The following is a 26,020-nucleotide window of genomic DNA, read 5'->3' as shown; positions in this document are numbered from 1 at the left end:
GGCTGAGAGAGGAAAGATGGTGTGACAGAGAGAAGTGAAGAAGTGAAGAGACAGAGAAAGAGGTGTGAGGGAGAGAAGTGAAGAGACAGAGAGAGAAGGAAATGCAAAAGATTGAGCGGCTGAGAGAAGATAAGAAGAAAGTGAGAGAGAGTCTATATATTTAGGAAGATTGAGAGGCTGAGAGAAGAAAGATGGTGTGATAGAGAAAGAGATGAAAGAGAGGAAGTGATGCAAAAGATTGAGCGGCTGAGAGAAGATAAGAAGAAAGTGAGAGTCTATAGATTTAGGAATATTGAGCAGCTGAGAGAAGAAAGATGGTGTGATAGAGAGAAGTGAAGAGACAGAGAGAGAAAGAAAAGAAAGAGAGGAGGTTATGCAATAAATAAATATCTATCTATCTGCCACTACGAAGTTTTCTTCTGAGCTAATTATAAATATCTATTTATTTGCGACTACAAGAGAAGTGAAGAGACAGAGAGAGAAAGAAATGAAAGAGAGGAGGTTGTGCAACAAATAAATATATATCTATCTGCAACTACGAAGGTTCAACGAGAGTTTTCTTCTGAACTAATTACGACTATACTTCTAGTGTTCGCGTCTATATATTTATTTATCTAGGAAGATTGAGAGGCTGAGTAAAAATAAAGAAAAAATCTATATATATATAAATAAAGCAACAATTAAATATACACCTATCTAAAGTTGAATAGTTATAAAGGGATATAGTGAGAAAATGACAAAAAACGAAGCTGAAACAGAAATTGAAAGATTCTTAACAGAATGTAAATTATAAATATATACCTGTCCGTAGCTACAAACGTTTTCTTCTGAACTAAACTAATTGCGACTATACTTCTAATGTTCCCGTCTATATATTTAGGGAGATTGAGGGGCTGAGTAAATATATATATATAAATAAAGCAACAAATAAATATATGCCTATCTAAAGTTGAATAATTTTAGAGAGATGTATTGAGAAATTGACAGAAACGGAGCTGAAACAGAAATTGAAAGAAGATTATTAACAGAATGTAAACAGAGAATAGGTCCTTACACTAATTTACGGGAAATTAAACAAATGAAAAGGGGTACTTATCTTATAAGAGGCCGAAGTTCCAAAGTCTTCTCCCTATACGAAGAGGTTTTTTTTAAAAAAAGAAAAGAAAAACGGTTCTTTTTGCTTGCTACAGTCGATTGGGAATAAACTTAAGAGATGTCACCACGTGCTTTTTCAACGGGAAATCTGGCGTGCGTAATTAACTTTAGTGCATTATATTTGGCTTGAAGCGAAATATATTACGGTTCTATGTTTTTAATCAGTTTTCGCCGATTATTTTGTCGATTTATGCAAACCTTTTTGTTTTTTTATCACAGAGCAAAGCAACACGTCTCTACCCTACGAAAACCGAAAGTTGCCATATTTTCTTGATAATCCTGTACTATTCATTTTATTTTGGTCCCTAAATGTTGATTCATGATTCGCTATTCTGAATTTAACCCAGTCCTATGCTGACCCAATATAGAAAATTTACTCATGTCTTGTATAATTATTGTCACCTGGTATACAACGCTTTTTCTTATGCAATGCATGTCAAACTTACATCTTTTAGGGTCTCTACAATTACAGTTTTTATTTTGCAAGGAATTTGTAATATCCTCTTTTATAGATTCATGATTCATATTTTCTTACATCTGTATAGGTGTTTTTATAGCCAACCATATTATTCTTACTATTTTCTTCTATCTTTTTGTTATAAGTTTTACTATCCATTTCTATTTTTTTTTTTTCATAGAATTTATACAGTATTCTGTTATTTATCGATAATATTATCCTAAATAGGTTTGGAGAAACAGTGGCCATTAAATATTTTCCCATATCTAGTGTTTTTAAAGTTTTTATTTATAATCTACCTAATAGATTTAATAAAATTGGTCTTCAATTGTTTAGCAAAAGGAATTATGATCCATATCGTTTTGTCTGAGTCTTCCTTATTCCTATATTCCTTTTTGTCCAATATAGTTTTTATTCATACAAGGTATGAGTTTCTTCCTAACTATTTTTTTATTACTTGTGCTCTCCTCAATTATATTTCTCTTTTTACATATCTTATTCTTGCTATTCTTATTCTTTATTACAAGGTTATAATAATTATTGTTTATCCAAATGTTATTTTTCAGTTTCCGATCACCTATATTATTATCATTATTCCTATTTTTATTTGCAATATTATTCTCTCCATCGATTGTTTAATTCTAATTTTAGAATTATCTTGTTTAACATATCTATTATTATTATTATTATTATTATTATCATTATTATTATTCCGAATTTTCATTTCTACATTAAATTATAACCATAGTTTATAACTATACATTGGACTGAATATATTAAAATAATAGCTGAAATTAGGCATTATAATAGAAGAATATTAAGTAAATAATAATATAACAGCCAAATAACCAGAAAAATGTAATAGAATTTTAACCGATCAAAATTGATTATAACTATGTGCATTTATAAGAACATCCTGGATATGAGAAAGTGTATGTTTATGTATGAAATGCTTATATATAATATGTATACAGCCAGATAAACATATGAATATATATGGATTCAGGTGTATATGTGTGTCTGGATGTGAACATATTGCTGTGTTTATATATGTATATCTTTTTTATATATATGTAATTTTTCATATTTGTATAAAATTTTTTTCTGTAAGCGAATAAGTAGGAATACAGATACTTTCAATAAGTAAAAAATGTATTTTTACATAGAATATATAATATTATATATATTCCTTTATTCTTTTAGTTAGTTCAGTCATTTTACTCTACCCATGCTGGAGCACTGCCTTTCGTCGAGCAAATCGCCCCCAAGACTTATTCTTTGTAAGCCTAGTACTTATTCTATTGGCCTCTTTTTCTGAACTGCTATGTTGAGAACGTAAGCACACCAGCATCGGTTATCAAGCGGTGTTGGGTGTGGGACATACACAGACACACAAACATACACACACACGAGAGGTTTCTTTAAGTTTCCATTTACCAAATCCACTCACAAGGCTTTCCTCAATGTGAGGCTATAGTAGTAGATGCACTATGCAGTGGGACTGAACCTGGAACCATTTGGTTAGTAAGCAAGATACTTACCACACACTCACTCCTGCACCTATACATATATATATATATGTTTTAGTATATTATAAATATATGAATTGTATTTTACAGGGGTTATTTAATATACCCAATTATATATAGAGAGGTAAAAGGATGGAATGAGGAAATAACCAATATTTTAGTATCAAAATAGTTTAAATTGAATAAAGTAATCTTCTCTATTTTGATTATAATTTTTGGATATGTAGTATATTAATTTACATTATGTTGATGTTATACATCTATTTCTTATGTTGTATTGCATAATAGAATTATAAACCATATTATGTAAGATAGATGTATATATGTGTATGTATATTTGTTATGGATAGGTGTACACATGCTTAATGTAGTAATATAAAGCATACATATTATTGAGACAGACAGAATACCTAACTCCATATACCAGTATGTTTATATACTAAGAAACTACTGCTGATCAGTAAGTACATGTGTACATGAGCAAAATATATGTGAACAAATATGTAGGTATGAGCATGTATGTGTGTGTGTGTGTGTGTGTGTGTATAATATAAAAATATATATTATATGTGGATACATATAATGAAAAAAAAATATGTATATTGAAATATAAGTATAATAATAATATACTTATATGTATGTGGGAGTGTATATGTTTGTATGAATAAACATATGTATATATTGATTAAACTAGTAACTTTACTTAGATTTTTATAGATATTTACGAGTCATATTGAGAACTATGAAATAAAATATTCTATAAGGATGTTGTTGTTGTTTGTTCTTTCTCAAGCCATGCCTGGTTCATAAGGGCTGGTTTTCAGGTTTCATTGGCATATAGGTTCCCCACCTGGACAGGACGCCAGTCCATGGCAGGTGAGATGCTAGATGCAGGAGGAAAGAGTGAGAGAAAGTTGTGGCAAAAGAGTCAACAGAACTTCACCATTACCTTCTGCCACAGCCACATGGAGCTTAGGTGTTTCGCTTGTAAACACACACATCACCTGGTCTGAGATTCAAACCCGTGATCCCTCGACTGCTAGTCCGCTGCTCTAGCCACTAAACCATGTGCCTCCACATTAGTCTATAAGAATACAGATATTAAATGTTATCTCCTCTACATTGAATATGAAAATGGAATATAATGGATTATATATTCTCTTACATTACTTTTTTATAAATACATAAGAATAATAGTGGCTCATTGATATAACTAAAATGTATTGATGAAATACTTAATTTTATCTAATTTTATTTAATTTAAATTTTACTTAAGTATGTAGAATAACGAAAACAAATACATATATTTGTTTTATGTCTATTATGAAGGTAACATGCTCTTGCATAAAAATACACTTAGAATCAATAAAAATTATATCAAAATATATGTATATATTTACATAAGTATTGTAACTATATTGTTCAGATTTTAATATAAATATATCAAGCTACAAATTTTAAGATATACAAGAAGCTGGCATACATAACACTGGTAATCCTGCCAATTGTGATACACATTGTATACCACCACAAGTCACTGTTTGAGAACTCACTCAAATAAAGAATACAGGCCAGGAAGAATTGGCCATATCAATGAACTATCGACGAAAACTCATAGACACATGTGACATAATAATCCAACTGCTTGTTCCAATACTGTACAACACACTTGATCAAATAAGCCTAACGACCAATATAGGAACCAGAAGAAGAATAGGGAAGGTTGTCCTCTGGTTCAACCTGATTTTTGGTTCGCATGTTTCAACCAAAATTGCTGGAAAATTTTTTGCTGCTTTGAAGAAGTGTTTTCCTAAATCTAATTGGCATCATGCTATTTTTAATCAGCACACCATGAAGGTATCCTACGCCAACTCTGAGTGTATGTGAGTGCATGTGTACGGGTGTGTGTGTGTGCATGTATGTGTTCGTGTATAAGTGTTTGTGTATGGGTGTGTGTGAGGAGTTTTCTATGTGTGTATGCAGTATAAAAGCTATGTATGTGGGTGGGTGTGGAAGATAAATGGAGAGAGAAAAGGAAGGGAAACAGCTGAGGAAAAAAGAAAGGGAAAAGAAAGTTGGAAGCAGTTACATGAACAAGGGTCGGTGGGATTATGTTCAAACAATGTGTGAGTTTGTAATGTGAAAATGTACTGTTGTACCTGGCAAAGTTTAGTGGTGGTAGTTCCATGGTCTAAGTCCAGGTCAAAGACAAATGAGGTGTTTGGTGGAGTGGTTGGCTGAACAGAAGCGATTGGAGACAAGGGTATATTTTTAGAGGTAGATATCTTGTAAATGTTCTGTAAATTTGTCACCTAGATGGTGGCCAGAATGTCCAACATATAATGAGTTGCAAAAGGTAGCTTTAAGACAATAGATGACGTTAGAAGAGATACAGGAGAAAGAGTTATGCATGTGAATAGTGTGTTGGTTGGTTCCAGAGTGGGAGGTAGTGTTGATGATGAATGGATAAGTGTGGCACTGGGATTTGGAAAAAGGGAAGGATCCAGGACAAGTGGGGGTAGGGAAAGGGAGGAACCACAGACCATAGGTCATATAGGTTTTTAGGTACATCTGGAGGAAAAAGGTGGGTTGGAGAAAACAAAGAGGTCATGGAACTAGATAGAAGTTGGATGATCCATAGGATTTTCCAACAAAGGGGTAGGGTAGAGGGATGGAAAAAGAGGAGAAAAGGAATCCAGTTGGGAGACAGGTGTGGAGGAGAGTGGGCTAAGGTGCAATCAACTTGGTGGGCAGGAGTAAGGGTGGCATGGACAAAAGTATCCACAACAAATAAGCAGATGATCCAAGTACTGAGACTGAGACACACACATATCAAAAAGGGGCACAGTAAAATGCAACACACAAACAAAATCAGGTTCGATAGTAGGCTCCATAATCCACTCTAGTATCCAATATAAAAAAAACATAGGGCACCAAAGAACAGCTGTCATGTCTAAGGGTGATGTGGATTCAAGTTCCATGGATAGCCTTCAACTTTTTTCTAACCAAAAGTTTTTCAACCCAACATTTACATGCTACTATTTTTATGCGCTTCAAGATCCACTGTTCCAACACGCAATTATTTCACATTCTCTCTAAAATTTATAAATTCTAATGATATCAACAAAATACAATTCTTGCTGGTAAGAATAAAGTTTCTAAAACAGATAAATTCAAAGGAATGCTTGATCCCATGGTAGAATGCCTGTCATGTCTACAGGAGGTGTGGGTCCAAGTTCCACAACTGTTATGCTGATAATAGCTATTGAGCCAGAAACACATGTCCACAACTGTCCACATATCTCTAGACAATAAGCCTTGGCTGGTAGACAACTTCAGTCTTTAATGATGATAATGAGATCAAAAGCTTAACTCATATTAGAGAAATTATTAACAAGCATTTGAGCTTCTTTGATAGATGTTGCAACAAGTCCAGCATCATCAGCAAACAGGAAGTTACATATTATTGCCATTCAGTCAATTGTTTTGGTTTTGAAGTACTGGTGATTGAAGAAGCTGCCACTGATCCAGAATTTGAATTGTATATTGACAAAGTAAAGAGAAAATTGTTTTATTTAAGCTGTAAAATTCTTGATTCAAATTATCATAGAACAAGCCCAATTATACCAAACTTTTTTTCATTAGGCACAAGTTGTGGATCTTTTGACCTACAGATTTAAAAAATAATTTTTTGTAACTAAACACTTTCAAACTTCGGACACTGGTAGAATGTGTCATATAAAATATCTTTTACTCTTAGCATTTTTGAGAAAAACTTATATTTACAAAGTTATTTCACATTAAAGTTCTCATATTTCAGTAATTTTAATCAATCAATGACATGTATTCAGCTGAATAAAATTACTGCTGTTGTTTGTCAACAAGAACTTTCGGCGGTGTATATTTCATTTGTCACTGTTATTTATGACAACCCTCACCCTAAAACCTTAACCCTAACACCCTAACCCTAAAACCCTAACCCTAACCCTAAAACGCTAACCTTAGAACCAGTACGAATGCACGAACGATGTCATAATACACATCATCGATTGGTTGAAATTACCGAAATACGAGTACTTTAACATGAAATAACTTTGTAAATATAAGTTTTTCTCAAAAATGCTACACTTTTGTGATCAAAGTCACAAAATATCATACCATAAGCCAAGCAAATAATTATTTCATGACAAAGAATAAGTTACCTTATTTCTATTCAATGGAAGCTAACTATGACTACTCCACATTAATGACTCTACAGCAGAAAAATGTCTCACAGAAAATTTATCTCCCTAGAAAATAAATGCAGCAAAAGAACAGTAGACCGAAAAAGAAATCTTTAGAAAAATGAAAAAACTCACAAGTAGCAAATTAAAAAATATAAAATAGCAACAATAGAAAATATGTTACAACAAAAGGAAACTGAAACCTAACATAGTTATGTGAGAACTTTAGGAGACAGAAAGACACTACATGAAGTCCTGGCCAAATTGAAAAAAATTATAATATTAACCCTTTCGTTACCAAACCGCCCGAAAAAGATTTTGGTTAATGTGACCAAACCGCCCAAAGCCGCCCGAAAAAGATTTTGGTTAATGTGACCAAACCGCCCAAAGCCGCCCGAATTTACCTATTCATATCTAAATGAGAATATCAGAGCAAATCTCTTTAGTACATTCGTGAAAACATGTGATTATGCTTCGTAAACAGTTCATCTACAGTTTTGTACAACGATCGACGTCTAATTTTAATTCCCTGAATTTTGGGAGATTTTTTTTCCACATTTTTTTCGGCATCGATTTTTCGACAACTTTGAAAATGGATAAGAGTTTCATGTTATCAAGCATTGATTCCGAATTGGAAAATTTGTGAAACAAATACTGGGTACTGTTGTGGATTTAGTTTTTATACAGGGAAACAATGTTAGTCAGCATGGCTTAGGGTATGATGTGGTCTGGAAGTTATTGTTTGAAGCGATCAATGCGGAAACAAACTTACGCAGAATGTAAACAAACACAAAATGGGGGTTCAAATTTCGGAAAATTTGTGAAGCAAATACTGGGTACTGCATGGATTTAGTTTTTATACAGGGAAAATAATGTTAGTCAGCATGGCCTAGGAAACGATGTGGTCTGGAATTTATCACTTCCATACCATAACCAGGGCCATATATTATTTTTTGACTGATTTCTTTAGTTCGGTCAAACTTACGGTGGATTCCAGTATTTCACTTTATTCCACCTTTATGGTACGCCTGTTGTGCATTAAATTCAACTGATGATATAGTGATGTGCACAATTCTTCTTTATCAAAATTTTGTTGCATACCCATTTGAATATTAGCTGATGATTCATTTTCTATGGTGATGTTTAAACAAAATTTTAATATTTTTACCTTTTGCTCAAATTTAAAATTGTAATATTTTTAGCTTTTGCTCAATTTACCTGGATTTACCTGTAATTAAAGTCACTTTGAGACAAAAGTTATGCAATAGAATTGATTAAGAACCCTTACTTTAATTATGTTCCAAATATCACATTAAAATGTTGATAAGTAAAAAAAGTTACAGTTATTTAATGAAACAAGCCTAGATTCATGATTATTTTAGAATTTAATTGAAACTCATGAGGGGTGTTTTTTGGTCAGAAATATAGTAACGAAAGGGTTAAGACATATTGATGTTACAGAATGAAACTGAAATAAAAAGGCAGATAAGGAGTGGGAGAAAATTATTCAGAAAATAAATGTATAATAGAAACAACAATTTTATTATGGTCACATAACAACAAATGCTAAATGAGAAATCTAAGACAAAGATCAAACATAGCTCTGAAAGATGAATAAATTAGATTCTATAGGATAAAATCTCAGATGAAATGACTTACCTCACGTTTCCACTTGATGCATTACCCTGAGCAGTATCCTTTTTCTCATAATACTGAGCATAGTTATTTATCCCACGATAGAGCTTGTCATCTTCTTTACCTTTTAATTCCTACAGAAAAATAAAAGGAAAACAAATTCAACATTTAGCATTGTCAGCTCATTCAAACATACACTCATATACATACAAATGTGCATTAGTAACTAACTAGAAGAATGAGTACCCAACATCTGAAAGGTGAACAAACAATTGATGACCCTCAAACTTATGTTTTATGTGAGTCCGTTTCACTCATAAATCCTGGTTTTAAAAAAATTATGATCACTGTCTGTAGTAAATCTTTGGTACAAGAGAAGTAACCTCTTAATCTCCAAATTAACATAAAGGATTACTAACTAATGGGCCAATATACAAGAGATAAAAAGGAGAGAAGTATGGTTAGAGAAGAGAAAAAAAGTACTACATAAAATCATCCTACAAATGAAAGCAGCCTCTAATCTCATTGAATGGATATATAGCAATGCCACCACAGCATAGTTTAGCCTTCTTGATACCAACCCACTTGAGATCACCTCTGGTTCTCTGATACATACTTCTGGTTTTGAAGTGATTTAAATTAACATTTTCCATCAACATTTTGTCTAATTTATGTACCAACTAACAAATTATTAATGAAAAAATTATTTTACTAAATTCTTCATTATTTTCAAAATTAACTGAAACACCTGCAGAAATATGGTAACAAGAGGAGTTGAGTATGTAAATGACAAACTCAGTGGAAAGTTTATACAGTTTAATACTACAGAGTATTACTAGGTATCACTATAATGTGCTGTAAAGGGGGACAAGCACAGTTTCACTATGCAAAAACACACTTTTTGCTTGAACATTTATATGTTGTGAAAATACATTTTTTCTGCAGAAAACTATATATCATTTGAGAGTTTTAGATGTGGATTTTCTTCTCATGTAGTTTTGATCAAAATCCAACACTTACCATGCCAGTATCCCTCAATCACCCTGGTATTTCCACTAAGTTTGTCCCATTTTTTATATTTTTTACAACTGAACAGTAGCCCTCATTTTAGTTCAATGTGCTGGAGCACTATAACTCAATGTGTGTTGAAACTCATACAGTCATGAAGAGGATTTTTATTCATTTATTTTTGATATAAAAATTGATAGGGGTAGGTCAGATAATCATTATGAAATAGAAAAGCTAAAATATCATCCTTAATTTTCAATTAGAAAAAAAACATATCTTCCTCGAGATTTTTTATACCATAAGAAAGAAAAAATTTTCATGCATTCAATACAATCATTGCCAAAATCTGGCCATGATACACCATAAAAGCACAAAGTCAATAAAGAGGGTGGCTCTGTAATGCTACTTGTCAAACAGATGTATTCCTGTGTGATGATAGGTCAAATAGAACGTGAATTTAAGGCTTCAAATATCAAGTTTGAGCCAAAATTTCAAGAAATAGTTAAACTAATTATTATTAAGTAAACTTATATCTATGAAAAATGTACAAGATATGTCTTCTATAGCCCAAAATGTTTTAGTGCCTTTAATTTATGTTTCTAATGTTAAAGCAAGGATTTAGTTTTCCCATTTTGTTTGATTTTTAATCTAAGCCTACATGCAATTCTGAGAAAGGTACCAGGTGATCATTGGATGTACTAAAAACAACAGTTAAATCTCCCTTAAATCACACATCTTTGTGTTTGGAAATATTTTCAAAATTTCTTTTTTTTTTTGCTCATCATTTTTAAGCACATAGTGCAAAAGAATTGGCCAAAATTGGTCCTGGTGGGCACAGGAAATTATAAATTTTCCAAAATTTCTTTTCATTAAAAGCTTCCCGCCATCATTTTGAAGGCCATAGTGAAAACAAAAATTGAAAAAATTTGTCAAAACTGGTATTTAGTTTCTCAGTGATGCAGAGCTTACATTTGATGCCCTGTCTCCTGTATTTGTTGGCCTTAGCTATAAAGCACCGGTTTATATAGGAAATGCTCAATCATTTTCAATCACAATAACAATATTAGGAATATCTCCCCAAAGATCCTGTAATTGTAGATGCCCAAACAGCTGTCCCCTGAACAATACATGCCTGGAAAATGATATAGTGTACAAGGCCAACATTACAGATTTGAATGGAACAACAAAAACTTACATTGGAATGATAGGAAACACCTTCAAACAAAGAGATACACAACATTTGGCTTCATTCAGAGATGAAAACAAAAGACAGACATACAACATCTTTATCCAATATGGTATGAACACTTAAAGGGAGAGGCATGAGCAACCCCCACATAAACTCAAGCATTATAGCTAAGGCCAGCAAATACAGGGTATGTAGCACCAAATGTAAGCACTGCCTCACTGAAAACTAAATATCATAACTTCAACAGTGAAGACTTTAAATATAGAGAGGAAATTTTCTCCCCTTGTATGCACAAGTAACAATTCACACTTCAAAATTTCATGCATGATCCCATACACTTTTCCACCCCTCCACCCTGGGCAAGTTCTCTGAATAGCAATTATATGCATTTTGCATAAAAGACAGAAATAAATAAAGGTATCAAATTGTTGGATTATGTGGTGAAAATAAGAGAGAGGGTCATATCTCAACTAATTAGGAAGAGAAGGCTTTCTCCATGTCAACGAAAGCCAGGTACAGAGGTTTATCTTTGGCTAGGTATTTCTCCGGCAGCTGTCTTACCAGAAATATAGCATCAGTGGTGCTTTTCGCTGGCACGAACTCAAACTGCATCTCATCCAAACTGACTCTCTCCCTAATTAGTTGGGCTATGACCTACTCTGTGACTATCGAAATCAAATTCGATGACTGGCTTCCATGCTAGTGGTGCACTAAGAGTACCATCTGAGTGTGATCATTGCCAGAGCCACAAACTGGCTTCCATGCCGGTGGGACATGAAAAGCACTATTCGAGCATGATCATTACCTGTGTCGTCTTACTGGCACCTGTGCTGGTGGCACGTGAAAAAAATATTCGAGCGAGGTCGTTGCCAGTGCTGCTGGACTGGCTCCTGTGCAAGTGGCACATAAAAAGCAACATTTGAGTGTGGCCGTTGCCAGTACCACCTGACTGGCTCTCGTGGTGGTGGCACGTAAAAGCACCCACTACACTCTCGAAGTGGTTGGTGTTAGGAAGGACATCCAGCTGTAGAAACTCTGCCAGATCAGACTGAAGCCTGGTGCAGCCATCTGGTTCGTCAGACCTTAGTCAAATCATCCAACCCATGCTAGCATGATGATGATGATGATGATGATGATGATATGTATACATACAGAAATTAAGGTAACAAACCTCATTGAGTGATAGCAAAATCCTTTGAAGCGACTAGTTAGTTACCTATACAAAGAATGTTGAACATAACAGTTAATACTCAACTGCACAGTAACTATATGAACCATGGTTTATATATATTTATTTATTATAAGTAAAATAGAGAAGTAAATAATAAATTATTATTTATTAATTATAAAATTGAGAAACATCCCTTACAGTTGTTTCAATTGTAGACCTTCAGAAAATTAATTAATATAATTAAAAATTATTTGAAATTTGTCAGAGGTAGTTTAAGATCTGCATCTTGAGTAAACAGCTGCAAATCATTAACTGATACAATTTATGCATAAAGAACCATAGAATGAAACTTGATATAGACCTTAGAATGGGGAAGAAGGAAGTATATATTGGAATTGTAAAGTAAAAATAGATCAATATATTAATCTAGAGTGTTTAGTAAAAGAAAAACTCAAGTAGATATATTGATATAAAAGTCATAAATTGTGATATTATGTCCATCCATATAAAAATAGAAAATTAGTATGTAGAGTTTAATTCAAGTGTGTATGGTTATTCATTAATATTTAATTAAGGTGGCCAGACATTCCAGGCAATCTATTACTTATTATGAATATTGAAAGGGTTAAAAGACTTATAAGATAACTTAATGCTAGGGTGCATAAAAATTTTGAAATAAAATCAAGAATAAAATAAAATAAATAAAACAAAATAAGGTAAAAAGTAAAAATAAATAAAGACTTACAAAATATAGCCTTTCACTCCTTAAAAAAATTATTATTGAGCTAGACTAATACAGATAAGGAACTATTGGACAAAAAATTTTTAATTTCAGATATGCAGCATTCCCTTGGTGAGATAGCAGATGTAAATATGTTAAGAGGCTCAAGTAAGAAGATATAGTATTTAACATAAATAAATAAATAAGAATTTAAGGGAATAAATATATGTTAATAAAAGTAATAATAAGGGCTTAAATATGGGTCAATTCAACAAGTTTAATTAAAATTTATTAATAAAATTACTTAAATACTTGAATATAATGCCCTCAAAACTGGAAGTAGGTATTTAATATAGAAGTGAAGAGCTAAAGAACAGCTGGGAATAATCTAAATTAGGGACATACCAAAGTGAAACCAGGTAGAAATTAATATGTATTTTTTACAGTGAGTTAGAAAATAGTTTCAGGTTTGATTCATATAGTACAATTAATTTAGAGGTGAAGAGCTAATGAAAAACTAGGAACAATCCAAATTAGGAACATACAAAAAATGAGACCCAGTAAATGTAAACATATATTTTACAGTGCATATATATATTTTACTGGAATATACAGAAATACAAGTGTGTATGTGTATGTTTGGTAAGGTATAAAGGTAGGATATTTCCAGAGTTCACTGGAGTTCTGGGCTATCAACACTGTTGGATTCCAGACTACTACTGAAATTCTTCAAGTGGAGAGAATCCTGGTTTTACAATGGTAAAACCATTGTGTGGGTGTGGCCTGTAATCCAAGTAATAATAAGACACAGAAATCTTTAATGAATCTTTACTAATTATTCATCCTCTAACCATACTTTCATTTGCTTTCTGTTTCCTCCCAATATAAGCAAAAAAACAATGTCTGGAAGACACACAACATAAGAATGAACCTTTGATGCAAGCCTGATGATGTGCCAATCTAATGTCTAAAACTGCAAACATTGCATAAATTTTCACTTTGAATTTTTGTGTAAACTGGTGTTACAAGTAGAGCTGGTACAGAAACAATTGTAACGAATCATTAAAGATGTGTTAAATAAATTTCTTTGTCTTCTTGTTATTTGGATTACATATCAAAATAAAATGTTGGAGAGAGACAAAGTCAAACAGACAGATTTTTCATTTACACCCAACAATACAACAGATTACACCATTCAACTGCATCAGTCATCCAGTTCTGGAATACATGATTACATAGGAATCATATGAAACTTGTTTTTATTCATTTTGAAGAAAGTCAAGAGCTCCCTAATTTAAAGGATAAAACTAATCCTTCTTTAATCATTCATTCATGTTCAGTAACAGGATGCTACAAGATGTTAAGGTTAATAGTAAGTTGCAGGCTTTCATAATAATCATTGATTACCACATCACTGTTTTGGCGACCATCTTTCCATAATTGCTACAGACTGTGAGATTTATAGTATAACATGATGAGGTTTTTAAAGAATTTAATCTGCTAAAAACTAATGCAAAGAAATAAACATAAACACCTTAGTTCTTCTTATGAGGATAACACAATCCAAAAATATAATTATTAAAATAAAAGTCAAATCTATTTACTTTGTTCACAATCAGTGATCTTTCAAATATTGATTGGGCATCCTTATTTTCTTCAGTATCAATTTCTGTTGTAGCTGTTGCTCCCATATCATTTGGGCCATCACGTTTCTGCAATTATTAAATAATAAAAATTAACAATGTTAAATAAGCAATAAATTAATTGATGAGAATGAGATCATTATGTCCTATTTCAACTGAGAGAGGGGTATATGAAAAACACATCATTTTCTCTTATTGTTCACGTCCATGTTTAGTTTAAAGATTAGAAAGAAGCAAAAATCACTGTTAGGGGACAGTTTACAAACAAACAAAAATAACAAGTGTTACAATAATAAAAAAATTATTTCAAACAGACACACAAGGCTACATATTTTCAGGAAGAGGTATAATCAATTGAATTGAATCCCAATACCATCATTATCATTTTTACATCTACTCTCCAAACTAGCATGGGCTGGATCATAAAACAGGATCCAACAGGATGGAAGACCATATCTTGGTCTATATTATGGAGGCAACTCATATTAATATTAACATTATTACGGTTGGATGGTATATAATTGTAATTATCATCATTATACTTATTAAGGTACTTAGTATTTAGTTCTTGAAATTTAGCATTACTAAGATTAGCAATAGTTTTAATACTACTATCCTTAATCTTTCCAACAGTTGAAGTACAGCTTTGTATACTTTTAGTGTCAATGTTTAAACTTTTTACAACCACATCATTAATTTCACTAGAATTCATATTAAAGGAGAATGTCCTTTAGTAAGAAAATCATAGCCTTTTGGGAGATATGTACATCCTCTCACTGATAACAGCATTGAATTCAGAGCTGTTTGCTCTATCATATATAATGCACAACCATATAAAGGTAATGGTGATGAGGGTTGTTGTGGGTTCTGTGTATCAGAGGTGTTTCATATAAATAAAATTAAATCAACATTATGTTTTAATTATAGATGCCAGCACCTTAAATACAAATCATTCTGGTACACTAACTATAGCCAACCTTATACTTAATTATTTAACCTACACTAATAAACTTTATAACTTACCCATGGTTAACTATAATTTGGTCTCACCTTAGTACTAGATAAGGTATTAGACCATATTTAGACTTTCTGCTATTTGTAACACTACTTATTTACCCTTTGAATCTTGCAAAGTTCTTTTAGTCTGAGAGTTGGTTTTGCTAATATAATTTTATTTGCATTTGGGGCAGGTGATACTGTACATGACATTGTGCTTTGCAGTTCAATCCTGCATTTACTTGGAGAATACACTTTCAAATTTTATGAGAACCAGTATCCAAATATTTGAAATTGCTGTTACATGTTCCACACCCTTCTCTCCACAGACCTTCACAGAGAATTCTGGATTATCCTCTGATGTAAATTTTGTCCTTGTGAGATGTTTTTCTTAAAGAATTTTTGGCTAATATTTACAGTATTGCATGAGATTTTCATCAACCAAATTTTTCATTTTTGGGGTTATGTAAGAGTATTAGTAGATTTGTTTTGTAGTTTGGAATATGTTGATCACTCTTGGCTAATGCATATTGATAAATGGAATAGTATTTTCCTCAATTTTTTCTTGGATGTCCTCAGTTGTATGATGTCCAGTTTCATCACCTTTATAATTCCATTATTTATTAATTTTAAGAGGCAAATTTGTTGTTTTAGAAAGCCTTTGAGTTCATTATGTTGAAGTTGACATACCTTTGGATCAACTACTATTGCACAAACACATCTTGCCTTACCATACGGAATGTTCCTTTTGATATGTGAATGAGGCAAGAGAAGTTCAAATACTGGTGTGTGTCTGGTTTTTTTTAAGATACCTTTGTTGTTACTGTGGAGTTGCCTATTTTTATATGAATGTCTAAAAACAGTAAGTTATTATGACTGGTTTCTGTTGTGAACTTGACAGATCATTGAATATTTGTAGATCATTTGATTTCTCCCAAAAAATAATGCAATCCTTGGGGAAGCATTTCCACTTTTCAATGACATATTTCTCAAAATTTCTCTACTTCCTTGTATAGTTTTTCTTCTAAAAACAAAAACTCATAACCAGATTAGCATATGCGGGTGCAAATTTTGTCCTCATAGCTGTGCCCTTTATTTGTCAATATGTTTTACCATCAAAATTAAAGGTATTCTCCTCTAGCCCCAGGCATGTGGCTTTGGTAATGAAATATGATTTGAAATATTCATTTATCTTCTCTCTACATTTTTCTACTCAGTGTTTGATTACTTTCAGTCCTGAGTGTGAGGTATATTAGTATAAAGGTTACTAACATTGAAACTTCTAAGGATAGTCCCTTCTGGGGCAGTGGGTAAGATGCATTTGAGAAAATCCATGTTGTCTCATATATAACTAGGTATTAATGAGTATATCCCAAAGATTACTTAATTGTTGTGTTGGAGATTATGGCCCAGCAACTATTGGTCTCAATTTGAGATCAGTGGGTCTTAGTATTTTTAAGTACTGGTCCTTCTGTTCACTTACAGCTCTCTATATTTCCAAGCTTTTGTGGATCTTGGGTAAGCCATAGAAACTGCTTGCTTCACTTCCAGAGTTATATCAAGTAGTCTGTTTCTTTATCTGTGAAGGAGTGTGGATATTTGTTAAATAATGTTCTGATTTTATGCATAATTGTTTTTCTGGATTTCTTGTTTATTCCTTATAGTAATTTTGGTCTCTTAGATCGACTAATATTTTGTCTTTATAGTAGTCCCTGTCCATAACCACTACCATCCCAACCTTATCGGATTCTTTTAGGATGACTGAGTTGTCATTCTTCAGTTGTAGTAATGCTTCTTTTTCTTATTTACAAAAATTTTGTTAGGATTTACAGACATTTCTTTCTTACCTTTCTTCCTGTCTTTCTTTTTTACCTTCTGTTCTCCCTAACCAAGCCTCCAAAAATTCACCATACATATATATATGTAACCCATATATACACACATACACATTTTTCACAATGATGTAGAGAGTAATATTTTAATTTATGTAATTAAAATGCTAAAAGGACTTTGGAATCATATTGTATATCATTTACATTTTTCATCATATCATGTGCAAGATATAACTTCCTTGCTAACTTTTGCCACATATTTATATGTCCATATATCATTACCTTTTCAATTCTATAATATATGCACAATATTTTCTCAGGTTAACATATACTTTTATTGTTACACATACACAAATTATTTACATCAAACTTGATTTTCTGTTATAGTTTTAAATATGTACATTGTGAAGGTGTGTGGCTTAGTGGTTAGGGCATTTGGCTTACAATCATATGGTTGTGAGTTCAATTCCTAGCAACACGTTGTGTCCTCGAGCAAGACACTTTATTTCACATTGCTCCAGTCCAATCTGCTAGCAAAAATGAGTAGTACATGTATTTCAAAAGGTCAGCCTTGTCACACCCTGTGTCATGCTGAATCTCACTGAGAACTACGTTAAAGGTTCATGTGTCCGTGGAATGCTCAGCCACTTGCACGTTAATTTCATGAGCAAGCTGTTCCATTGATCGTATCAGCTGGGACCCTCGTCATCATAACCGACAGAGTGCTACTTTTTGTATGTTATATTTATAAAAACAATGGAACAATCTAATTTCTTCTATAAAGGCATTTAAGTAAAACATTCATCTAACCACAGTTCAAACAGTGTTATTGTTTGGAGTCAAATACTAAAACCAAGAACACTTCTGTACAAGAAACAAACTTTCAACTAATTTCACAAACAACTTCCAGTCAACTTCTTGTTTGCACCACATGTGCTTTTTTTTTTTAATCAGTGAATTTCTCCAGATTTTCTACTTTCAAAATTGATTCTTCAAAGTAACAGGTTAGAATTCAGTGATATAATTTATTAATGATTTATTTATTAAGGATTAATTTGAAAAAAAGACTTAGAGAAAACTGATATTTCAATGTCATCTACAAATACCAGCTATCCCAATAATATATGTATCCGATTATCAATTCTGAGCAGGAATGCATTTATAAGTGAATGGTAAAAAATTTTTTCAAGTTAATGATATATTTTTAATGCAACATCTCTGTATGCTGGTGGATTTATTAGGAGAGCATAATTATTGTAATAAAGTAACACTAATTTGTTGGGCCTTACTTTTGAATGGAGGAGATGAAAGCATATTGTGGAATTTTTTATAGGAACTGTACAGCCTCCAGGTTACAGACCAATTGGAGCACAATTTCAACTCTGAAACAGGAAATCAATATCTCATAAGTATATCTAACCAATTCATCCCTTTAGCATTCAGTCCAGCCAAATCCAGTCTAAATTATTTCCTTTCTGTTTGTTCAAACCAGCTAAATCTGGCCATAATTGGCTTCTGCATGAAGTCGCTAAAAAAAATAAAACCACATTATTGAATTCTTGTAGCTTTGAGATAATGCAAGATAAAACCTTTCCCACCTTTATTCAAAGTATAGTTACCATGAAATTTTTGAGACCAGATGGTTTTTTTCAACGTTTAAAGAAGTGTGTATATAAGTATTTATCAATATGGCGTCAGCAAGTAGCAATCCTGACTTTGAAGGTTTTCATCTTGATATACAAAATGTAAAAGAAAATGATTTGTCTTCAGATGAATCTGATATTGATGTTAATGAATTTTTGTTGGACGAGAAAGATAGTGATAGTGATGAAAATGACAATATTCAAAGCAGCATGGCAACATGGTCAAAAATTACAACATCAGCCACAATTCAAGATTTAACAGAAAAAACTGGCCCACAACATAATCTGCCTTCTAATGTTCAACCATTGGACTATTTATTTTTATTTTTACCAGAAGTTTCTTTTTCAAAATTAAATATGCCCAACAAATGATTTCTGCTCATGGAAGACCTGCAGAAATGCAAACATTTTTTTACCATAAACATTATGTTTGGTATCAAGCAGTTTCCTTGATTGTGGAACTACTGGAGTTCCGATATAAGGTATGGTGATCCATGTATATTATATGTATTATGTCACAAACAAGGTATTCAAAAATATCTCAATATTTACATTTTTCTGATTTTGCTAATACCCCCAGCAAGAGTGAACCAAATTATGATCTCAATATAAAATGTATCCAATTAATGATTTACTTTCTGAAAAATATAAAACCATGTATCTACTTGGGAAAAATCTCAGTGTAGAAGAAACTATGATAGATTATAAGGGTAGGATACATTTTCGGCAAAAGATGCCTTTTAAACTGACTACATGGGACATCAAGATATAGGGGGTATGTGAATCAGATACAGGGTATTGTGCAAATTTTGTGGTTTACACAGGGTAAAAATATAATGGAGACAGACTAGATGGATTGGGGTATGATGTTTTCTTCAGTGGCTTTGGCAGAACATCTTGCCAGTGTAAGCACTTGCACGTGTAGTACTGTGATGAGCAATTGCAAAAGACTACCTCGTGAAATAACAACCAAATTAAAAAAGAGGGGGCATTCTTCAAATGCAAAATGAAAATTTGCTAGTCACAGTATACAAGGGCAAAAGACAAATTTTAGTTTTGTCTACCAATGAACAACCTGGTGTTGGTACTGAGAGGAAGCCTACAGTAAATATTTCACAAAGTAAATATATGGGTGGTGTCAATAAACCCAATCCAGTTGGATTTTCTGGAACGAAATGGTGAGGTACATTTTGTAGTTTTTAGTTAACGTAACTATTGTTAATTCATATATTGTTTATGTAAAAAAGCTACACGGTATCTCTACCACCAAAGGATTACAGCCACATGAAATTTCAGGTTGAAATTGCATCTCAGTTACATGAGGGCTTTTCTTCCAGAAAGCACAGAACTCAGAGAAAAGCAAAATTAACTGAGGTGGATGTCAACAGAGAAAATATTAACTTCCATAAAGTTGAAAAAATAAATGGGAGAAAGAAAGTTTGTAGATTGTGTTCACTACAAAAGAGAAAAACAGCTAAAAAGTATCAGGTCAAAACTTTGTGTTCATTATACCAAGTACCCTCATGTAAAAGGTGCTCTGGACAATTCCAAGACAGAAATATGGCATAATTATATTTTCTAGTTTGATAGAAATACAAAATGATAAATTGACTAGTAAAAGAGCTTTGTACTTTTTACCTGCCCATAAAAGTCAAATTTAATCAAAAAGATCAGCTAAAATTACATAACTATAAACCATGGTAGTTAAGCACCCACTGACAAAATTTCAAGTGTGTATGTAAGAAATTAACAAAGTTACAAATATTTGGACACCCTCCCACCTTGAACCTGATTAATTCAAAATAATGTGAACAAATAAGCATTATATTTGACAGATAAATCTGAATGCAACCTATACAGACAGGTGAACATAACATGACAAGCAAAAGTCAATAAAAAAAGGTAAAAATATATTCACAATAAACACCAATGACCATTATTCCATATCAGCAAATTTTATCAAAATTCATGGAATAGTTATACCGTTATTATTTTTATACTAGACAGACAGCATTTTACCAAAATCTTTAGTTTCTAACCGGACTAGGGGGTTTATATGGAGAAAGCATTACATTAAGTGATTATAGCTATTGGAAAATTGATTTAACAGAAAATTCTTGTGAAATTTCAGAATATTCTTCACAACTAATATATATGTATATTACTTCTTGTATGAGTGAGCATATGTATAAATCTGTTACAATTTGATCTCATTCACCTGTTCATTACATTAAAAATTAACTGAATCACAAGAACAAAAAATATAATACTATAGAAAAATGTAAGTTAAATATATATATATATACTAACACCTGTTTTGTTTGACTTGTATGATACACTCAAATCTTCTTCACTTTCGCTGCTATATGTCACTTTTGATGTTCTTTTCAGCTTCTTTGTCTAACAAGATATTAAACATATACATAAATAAATAGAGAGAGAGAGAGACAGACAGACAGAAGAATAGACAAGCAGATACATATACATATGAGAAAAAATACATATATTATGAGGACCAAGTTAATTAGGACATTAGTTTCTGCAGATTGGTTTATCTCTACATTCACACACACACACACACATACAAATATGGATACATATACACAAAACTGCGTTCATGACAAATTACATAGCTACATGACATGATTCAATGACTAATGGATGAATTGGTAGAGTCAGATAAAATTCTTTGTGGCATTTAATAAAGATTTTCGTCATTAAATTACACCTGAGATTAATTATTAGACTTGGTGCAATCATACATACACATATAAAAGCTGTGGCCCAGCATGGTCACAGACAGGTACTAGCTAAGACAAAAGGCCAAGTTATACATATATATACACCAATGTGTGCACAACAATCAAACATACAAAGAAATGTATCTATCATTTCTCATGAAGAAAAACTGGAGGAAAGTGAGAGTGAGTATATATATATGTCTTCCCCTGCTATAGACACCATCTGTACCAGCCCAGATGTTACTGAGGTACTCCTAACATTGGATCATTATCAGCAATTTACAAAGGTGTGTGCTGAAACTAAAAGAAAATCACTTATATAAACAAATATTTGTATGTTTGTTTACATTATCAGTCTATGAAAATCACAAGCTAGAAGAAACATTCTTCTCAGCTTATATCTTGTTGACAAATCATCCACTGACTTTGAAAGACATAAAAAAAAAAAAAGATTACTGAAAGGAAGGGTAAAAGCTGTACAAGAATGTCTCAAAATTATATGCCTAACAAATGCTAGCATTGGAAAATGGGCATTTAAATGAATGAATATATATATATATATATATTTATATATATAAAAGTAACAATATCTGAATAGCTCAAGAGTGGATTATATACTCAGCTGGGTCAAATTGTCTGCATCCACTGCAAGAATATCATTCCATCGGTACTTCTGTACCAAAGTTGATATTTACATAATATTGTTGTGTGTGTATATTATTCCAACCTAATGAGGTACCTCAACATAAGTACCTAATTCAACTGAATCTTATCATCATCATAGTCATTTTACATCCACTGTCCCTGCTGGCATGGGTTGGATGGTTTCACTAAGGCTGACAAGCTGGAAGGCTGCACCAGACTCCAGTCTGATTTGGCATGGTTTCTACAACTAGATGCCCTTCCTAATGTCAATCACGCCGAGGGTGTAATGGGTGCTTTCATATACCACTGGAATGGGTGCCATTAGTATAACGCCAGTATCTGCTATGACTGTGATTTACTTGGTTTGATGGGTCTTCTTCTCAAGCATGACATAATGCCAAAAGTCTCAGTCATTCATTATTGAGGCCCAACACTCAAAAGGAGCTTTTCACATGCCACCAGCATTGGCTATTTTGCCTCTATGAGGCCCAATGCTTGAAAGATACTTTTTACATGCCAGTTACATGACACCAACATTGGCCACAACTACGATTTCACTTGAAAGGACTTCTCAAGCACTGCACATCACCAAAGGTCTTGGTCACTTAGCCATTACCTCTGTGAAATCCAAAGTTGGAAGATCAAGCTTCACCACCCCGTTCCATGTTTTCCTAGACTATTCTTTTCTTCTTTTACTGGTTTCAGTCATTTGACTGCAGCCATACTCAAGCACCACCTTTTAGTAGAGGAAATCAACCCAGGACCTATTCTTTGTAAGCCCAGTACTTATTCTATCAGTTCTTTTGCCAAACCGCAGAGTTAAGAGGGGCTTAAACACACCAACATCAGTTGTTAAGCAATGGTGGAGGGGTGACAATTACAGACACAGAGACACACACATAAATACATATACATATATATATATATATATATATATATATATATTGTATAGTGAAACTATATACCCCTCCAGAATGCAGTTAGACATGGGAAGTGACATCACAATCATAAATGAGAGAACATAGGAACAAATGGGTAAACCCAAATTATGTAGTTCAAACAAAATAGCATATGGTGTTATGGGGAGAAAATTATATTTCACGGGCAAATGCATTTGTAATATACTATTCAAAGGTCGAACCAAAAAAGTGAATGTTTATGTGTTGAAAAACATCCATGAATTTATTTGGCACTGAATGTTTGGAGAAATTTAATTTAAGGGATACACCCATAAGCGTTTGAGCAATAATGTAAATGAAGCAGTCAAACGATCAAACAAGGTTGATAAACTGAGATGAAAAAATTAAAGAAACTTTCCTAAGAGCTTTTTCGGAAGGTTTAGGCTGTTGCACAAAAACAAAAGCAAAGATTGCTACTGAAGAAAATTCAACACCTATTTTCAGGTCCAAATAGAACATGCTATCTGTAGCAGTAGATCAGGTAAATAAAGAACTAGAAAGGTTGGAAAGCCTGAATATAATTGAAAAGATTGATCTTGCAGACTGAGCAGCATCAGCAGTCTATGAGAAAAAAAAAAATAATAATAATGATAATAAGCTAAGAGTGTGTGCAGACTTCTCAACTGGAAACAACTTTTACTCACACACAGTTACTCACTACCAAGCCCAGAAGTATTTGCTAAACTAAGCGGAGGGAAAATATTCTTGAAGTTAGACCTTTCAGAGGCATACCTTCAAATTCAATTAGAGGAAGATTGCACACATCTACTAACAATCAACATGAACCATGGATTGTACAAGTTTAAACAGCTGCTGTTTGGAATAAAAGTGGCACCCGCCATATTCAAACACATAATGGATGTGATGTTAAGTGACTGCGACTTCACCATCGCATACCTCAATAACATATTGATAAAGAGCAAGTATTGGGTGCAACACATTGAACACATAAAGAAAGTATTTGAGAGAATAAGTGAATACAGGCTAAAACTGACAGAAGAAAAATGCAAATTTTTTATGGAAAAAATAAAATACCTAGGTCAAGTAATCAACAAAAGTGGACACAGATTGGACCCATCAAGGGTGACAGTAATACGAAATATGCTGTCCCCGACGAACATGACAATGCTACAAGCATTCCTAGGCTTGATAAATTAATACAAAGTGTATACACCAAATATACATAAGGTAAAGGCAGCACTTAATAAATTACTAAAAAAAAATGCCCAAAAGGATTTGGAACGAGAAATGCCAGGAAGCATTTAACGAGTTAAAAGATGTTAACTTCAGACCTGTATCTTATGCATTTCAACCCAAAGATAGAATTAATACTAGCTACAGGTGCTAGCAAGTAGGGGATAGGAGGCATGCTCCTACACAAGGATAACAATGGCAGGAGAAAGGACATAGCTCACATCAAGGACATTATTGCCGGTAGAAAAGAACTACAGCCAGATTGAAAAAGAGGTGTTGGATATTATATTTGGTGTGAAAATGTTCCACAAGTTCATTCACAGCTGGAAAGCATTTAAAGAGTTAAAAGATGTGTTAACTTCAGAATTGTATCCTATGCATTTCGACCCAATGTTAGAAATAATACTAGATACTGATGCTAGCAAGTATGGGATAGGAGCCGTGTTCCTACACAAAGATAACAATGGCAGGAGAAAGGTTATAGCTCATTCATCAAGGACATTACTGCCAGAGGAAAAGAGCTATAGCCAGATTGAAAAAAGGCATTGGTTATTATAGCTGGTATGAAAAAGTTCCACAGGTTCATTCATGGCAGACGTTTTCGATTGCAAACGGGTCATAGTCCTCTAATAATGATATACGGATCCAAGAAAGGAATCCCAACATATATGGCAAACAGACTGAAGTGGTGGGGTACCATTCTAGTAAACTATGATTATAGAATGGAATATCTGCCTTCAAAAGAGTTGGGGCATGTCGATGGTCTGTCTAGGTTAATTCCAAGAAATAATGAACTGGTGGAGGACACCATAATAGCAGCACTAAGAGCAGAAGTGGAAACAAAAAAGTGATGTGGAACATCGTGTGGGAACTACCGGTAACTTTGGAAGAATTAAAAAGAAATGCGAGAAATGACAAATTTATTAATGAGACAAAAAGAAAACTGTGGTTGACAAAAGGAAATAAAGAAAGGTCTGATGCAAAGAACTGCCAAGATGTGAGTGTGTACTCTATATGTGATGGTGTACTAATGTACACTCAGAGGTTGGTCATACCATAGATATTACAGAAGAGAGTGCTAAAAGAGTTCCATAGCAGTGAAACTACCTACTACAAAATGTGAACCTTGACCGGAAGTGAAAACACTATGATTGCATATTGATTTTGCAGGCCAAGTAAACAGATATTATTACTTAAGAGTAGTGGACATCTGCACAAAATGGCCTGAGGATGTGAGGTGCAAATGACCAGCCTCATATACAGTAATAAACTTCTTACA

At 32.9% G+C, this 26,020-nt stretch overlaps 1 protein-coding gene across 1 annotated transcript in view; it reads right to left on the bottom strand.

The window, feature by feature from the left end:
- The window catches only part of LOC115210487 (E3 ubiquitin-protein ligase RNF113A), a 53,976-nt gene extending 29,587 nt beyond the window's left edge, over positions 1-24,389 (bottom strand). The window contains exons 1-4 of the mRNA XM_029779089.1: positions 24,321-24,389; positions 21,513-21,602; positions 14,693-14,800; positions 9,024-9,133 (exon numbers count right to left, since the gene is read on the bottom strand). Coding sequence (XP_029634949.1) covers positions 9,024-9,133; positions 14,693-14,800; positions 21,513-21,602; positions 24,321-24,389 — 377 coding nt within the window. The remainder of the gene's footprint in view (positions 1-9,023; positions 9,134-14,692; positions 14,801-21,512; positions 21,603-24,320) is intronic.
- Between the last annotated feature and the right edge of the window lie 1,631 nt (positions 24,390-26,020).

Source organism: Octopus sinensis, linkage group LG4 (assembly GCF_006345805.1).
Source record: "Octopus sinensis linkage group LG4, ASM634580v1, whole genome shotgun sequence".
NCBI classification, from domain to species: domain Eukaryota; kingdom Metazoa; phylum Mollusca; class Cephalopoda; order Octopoda; family Octopodidae; genus Octopus; species Octopus sinensis.
This window is presented reverse-complemented; position numbering and strand designations above follow the sequence as displayed.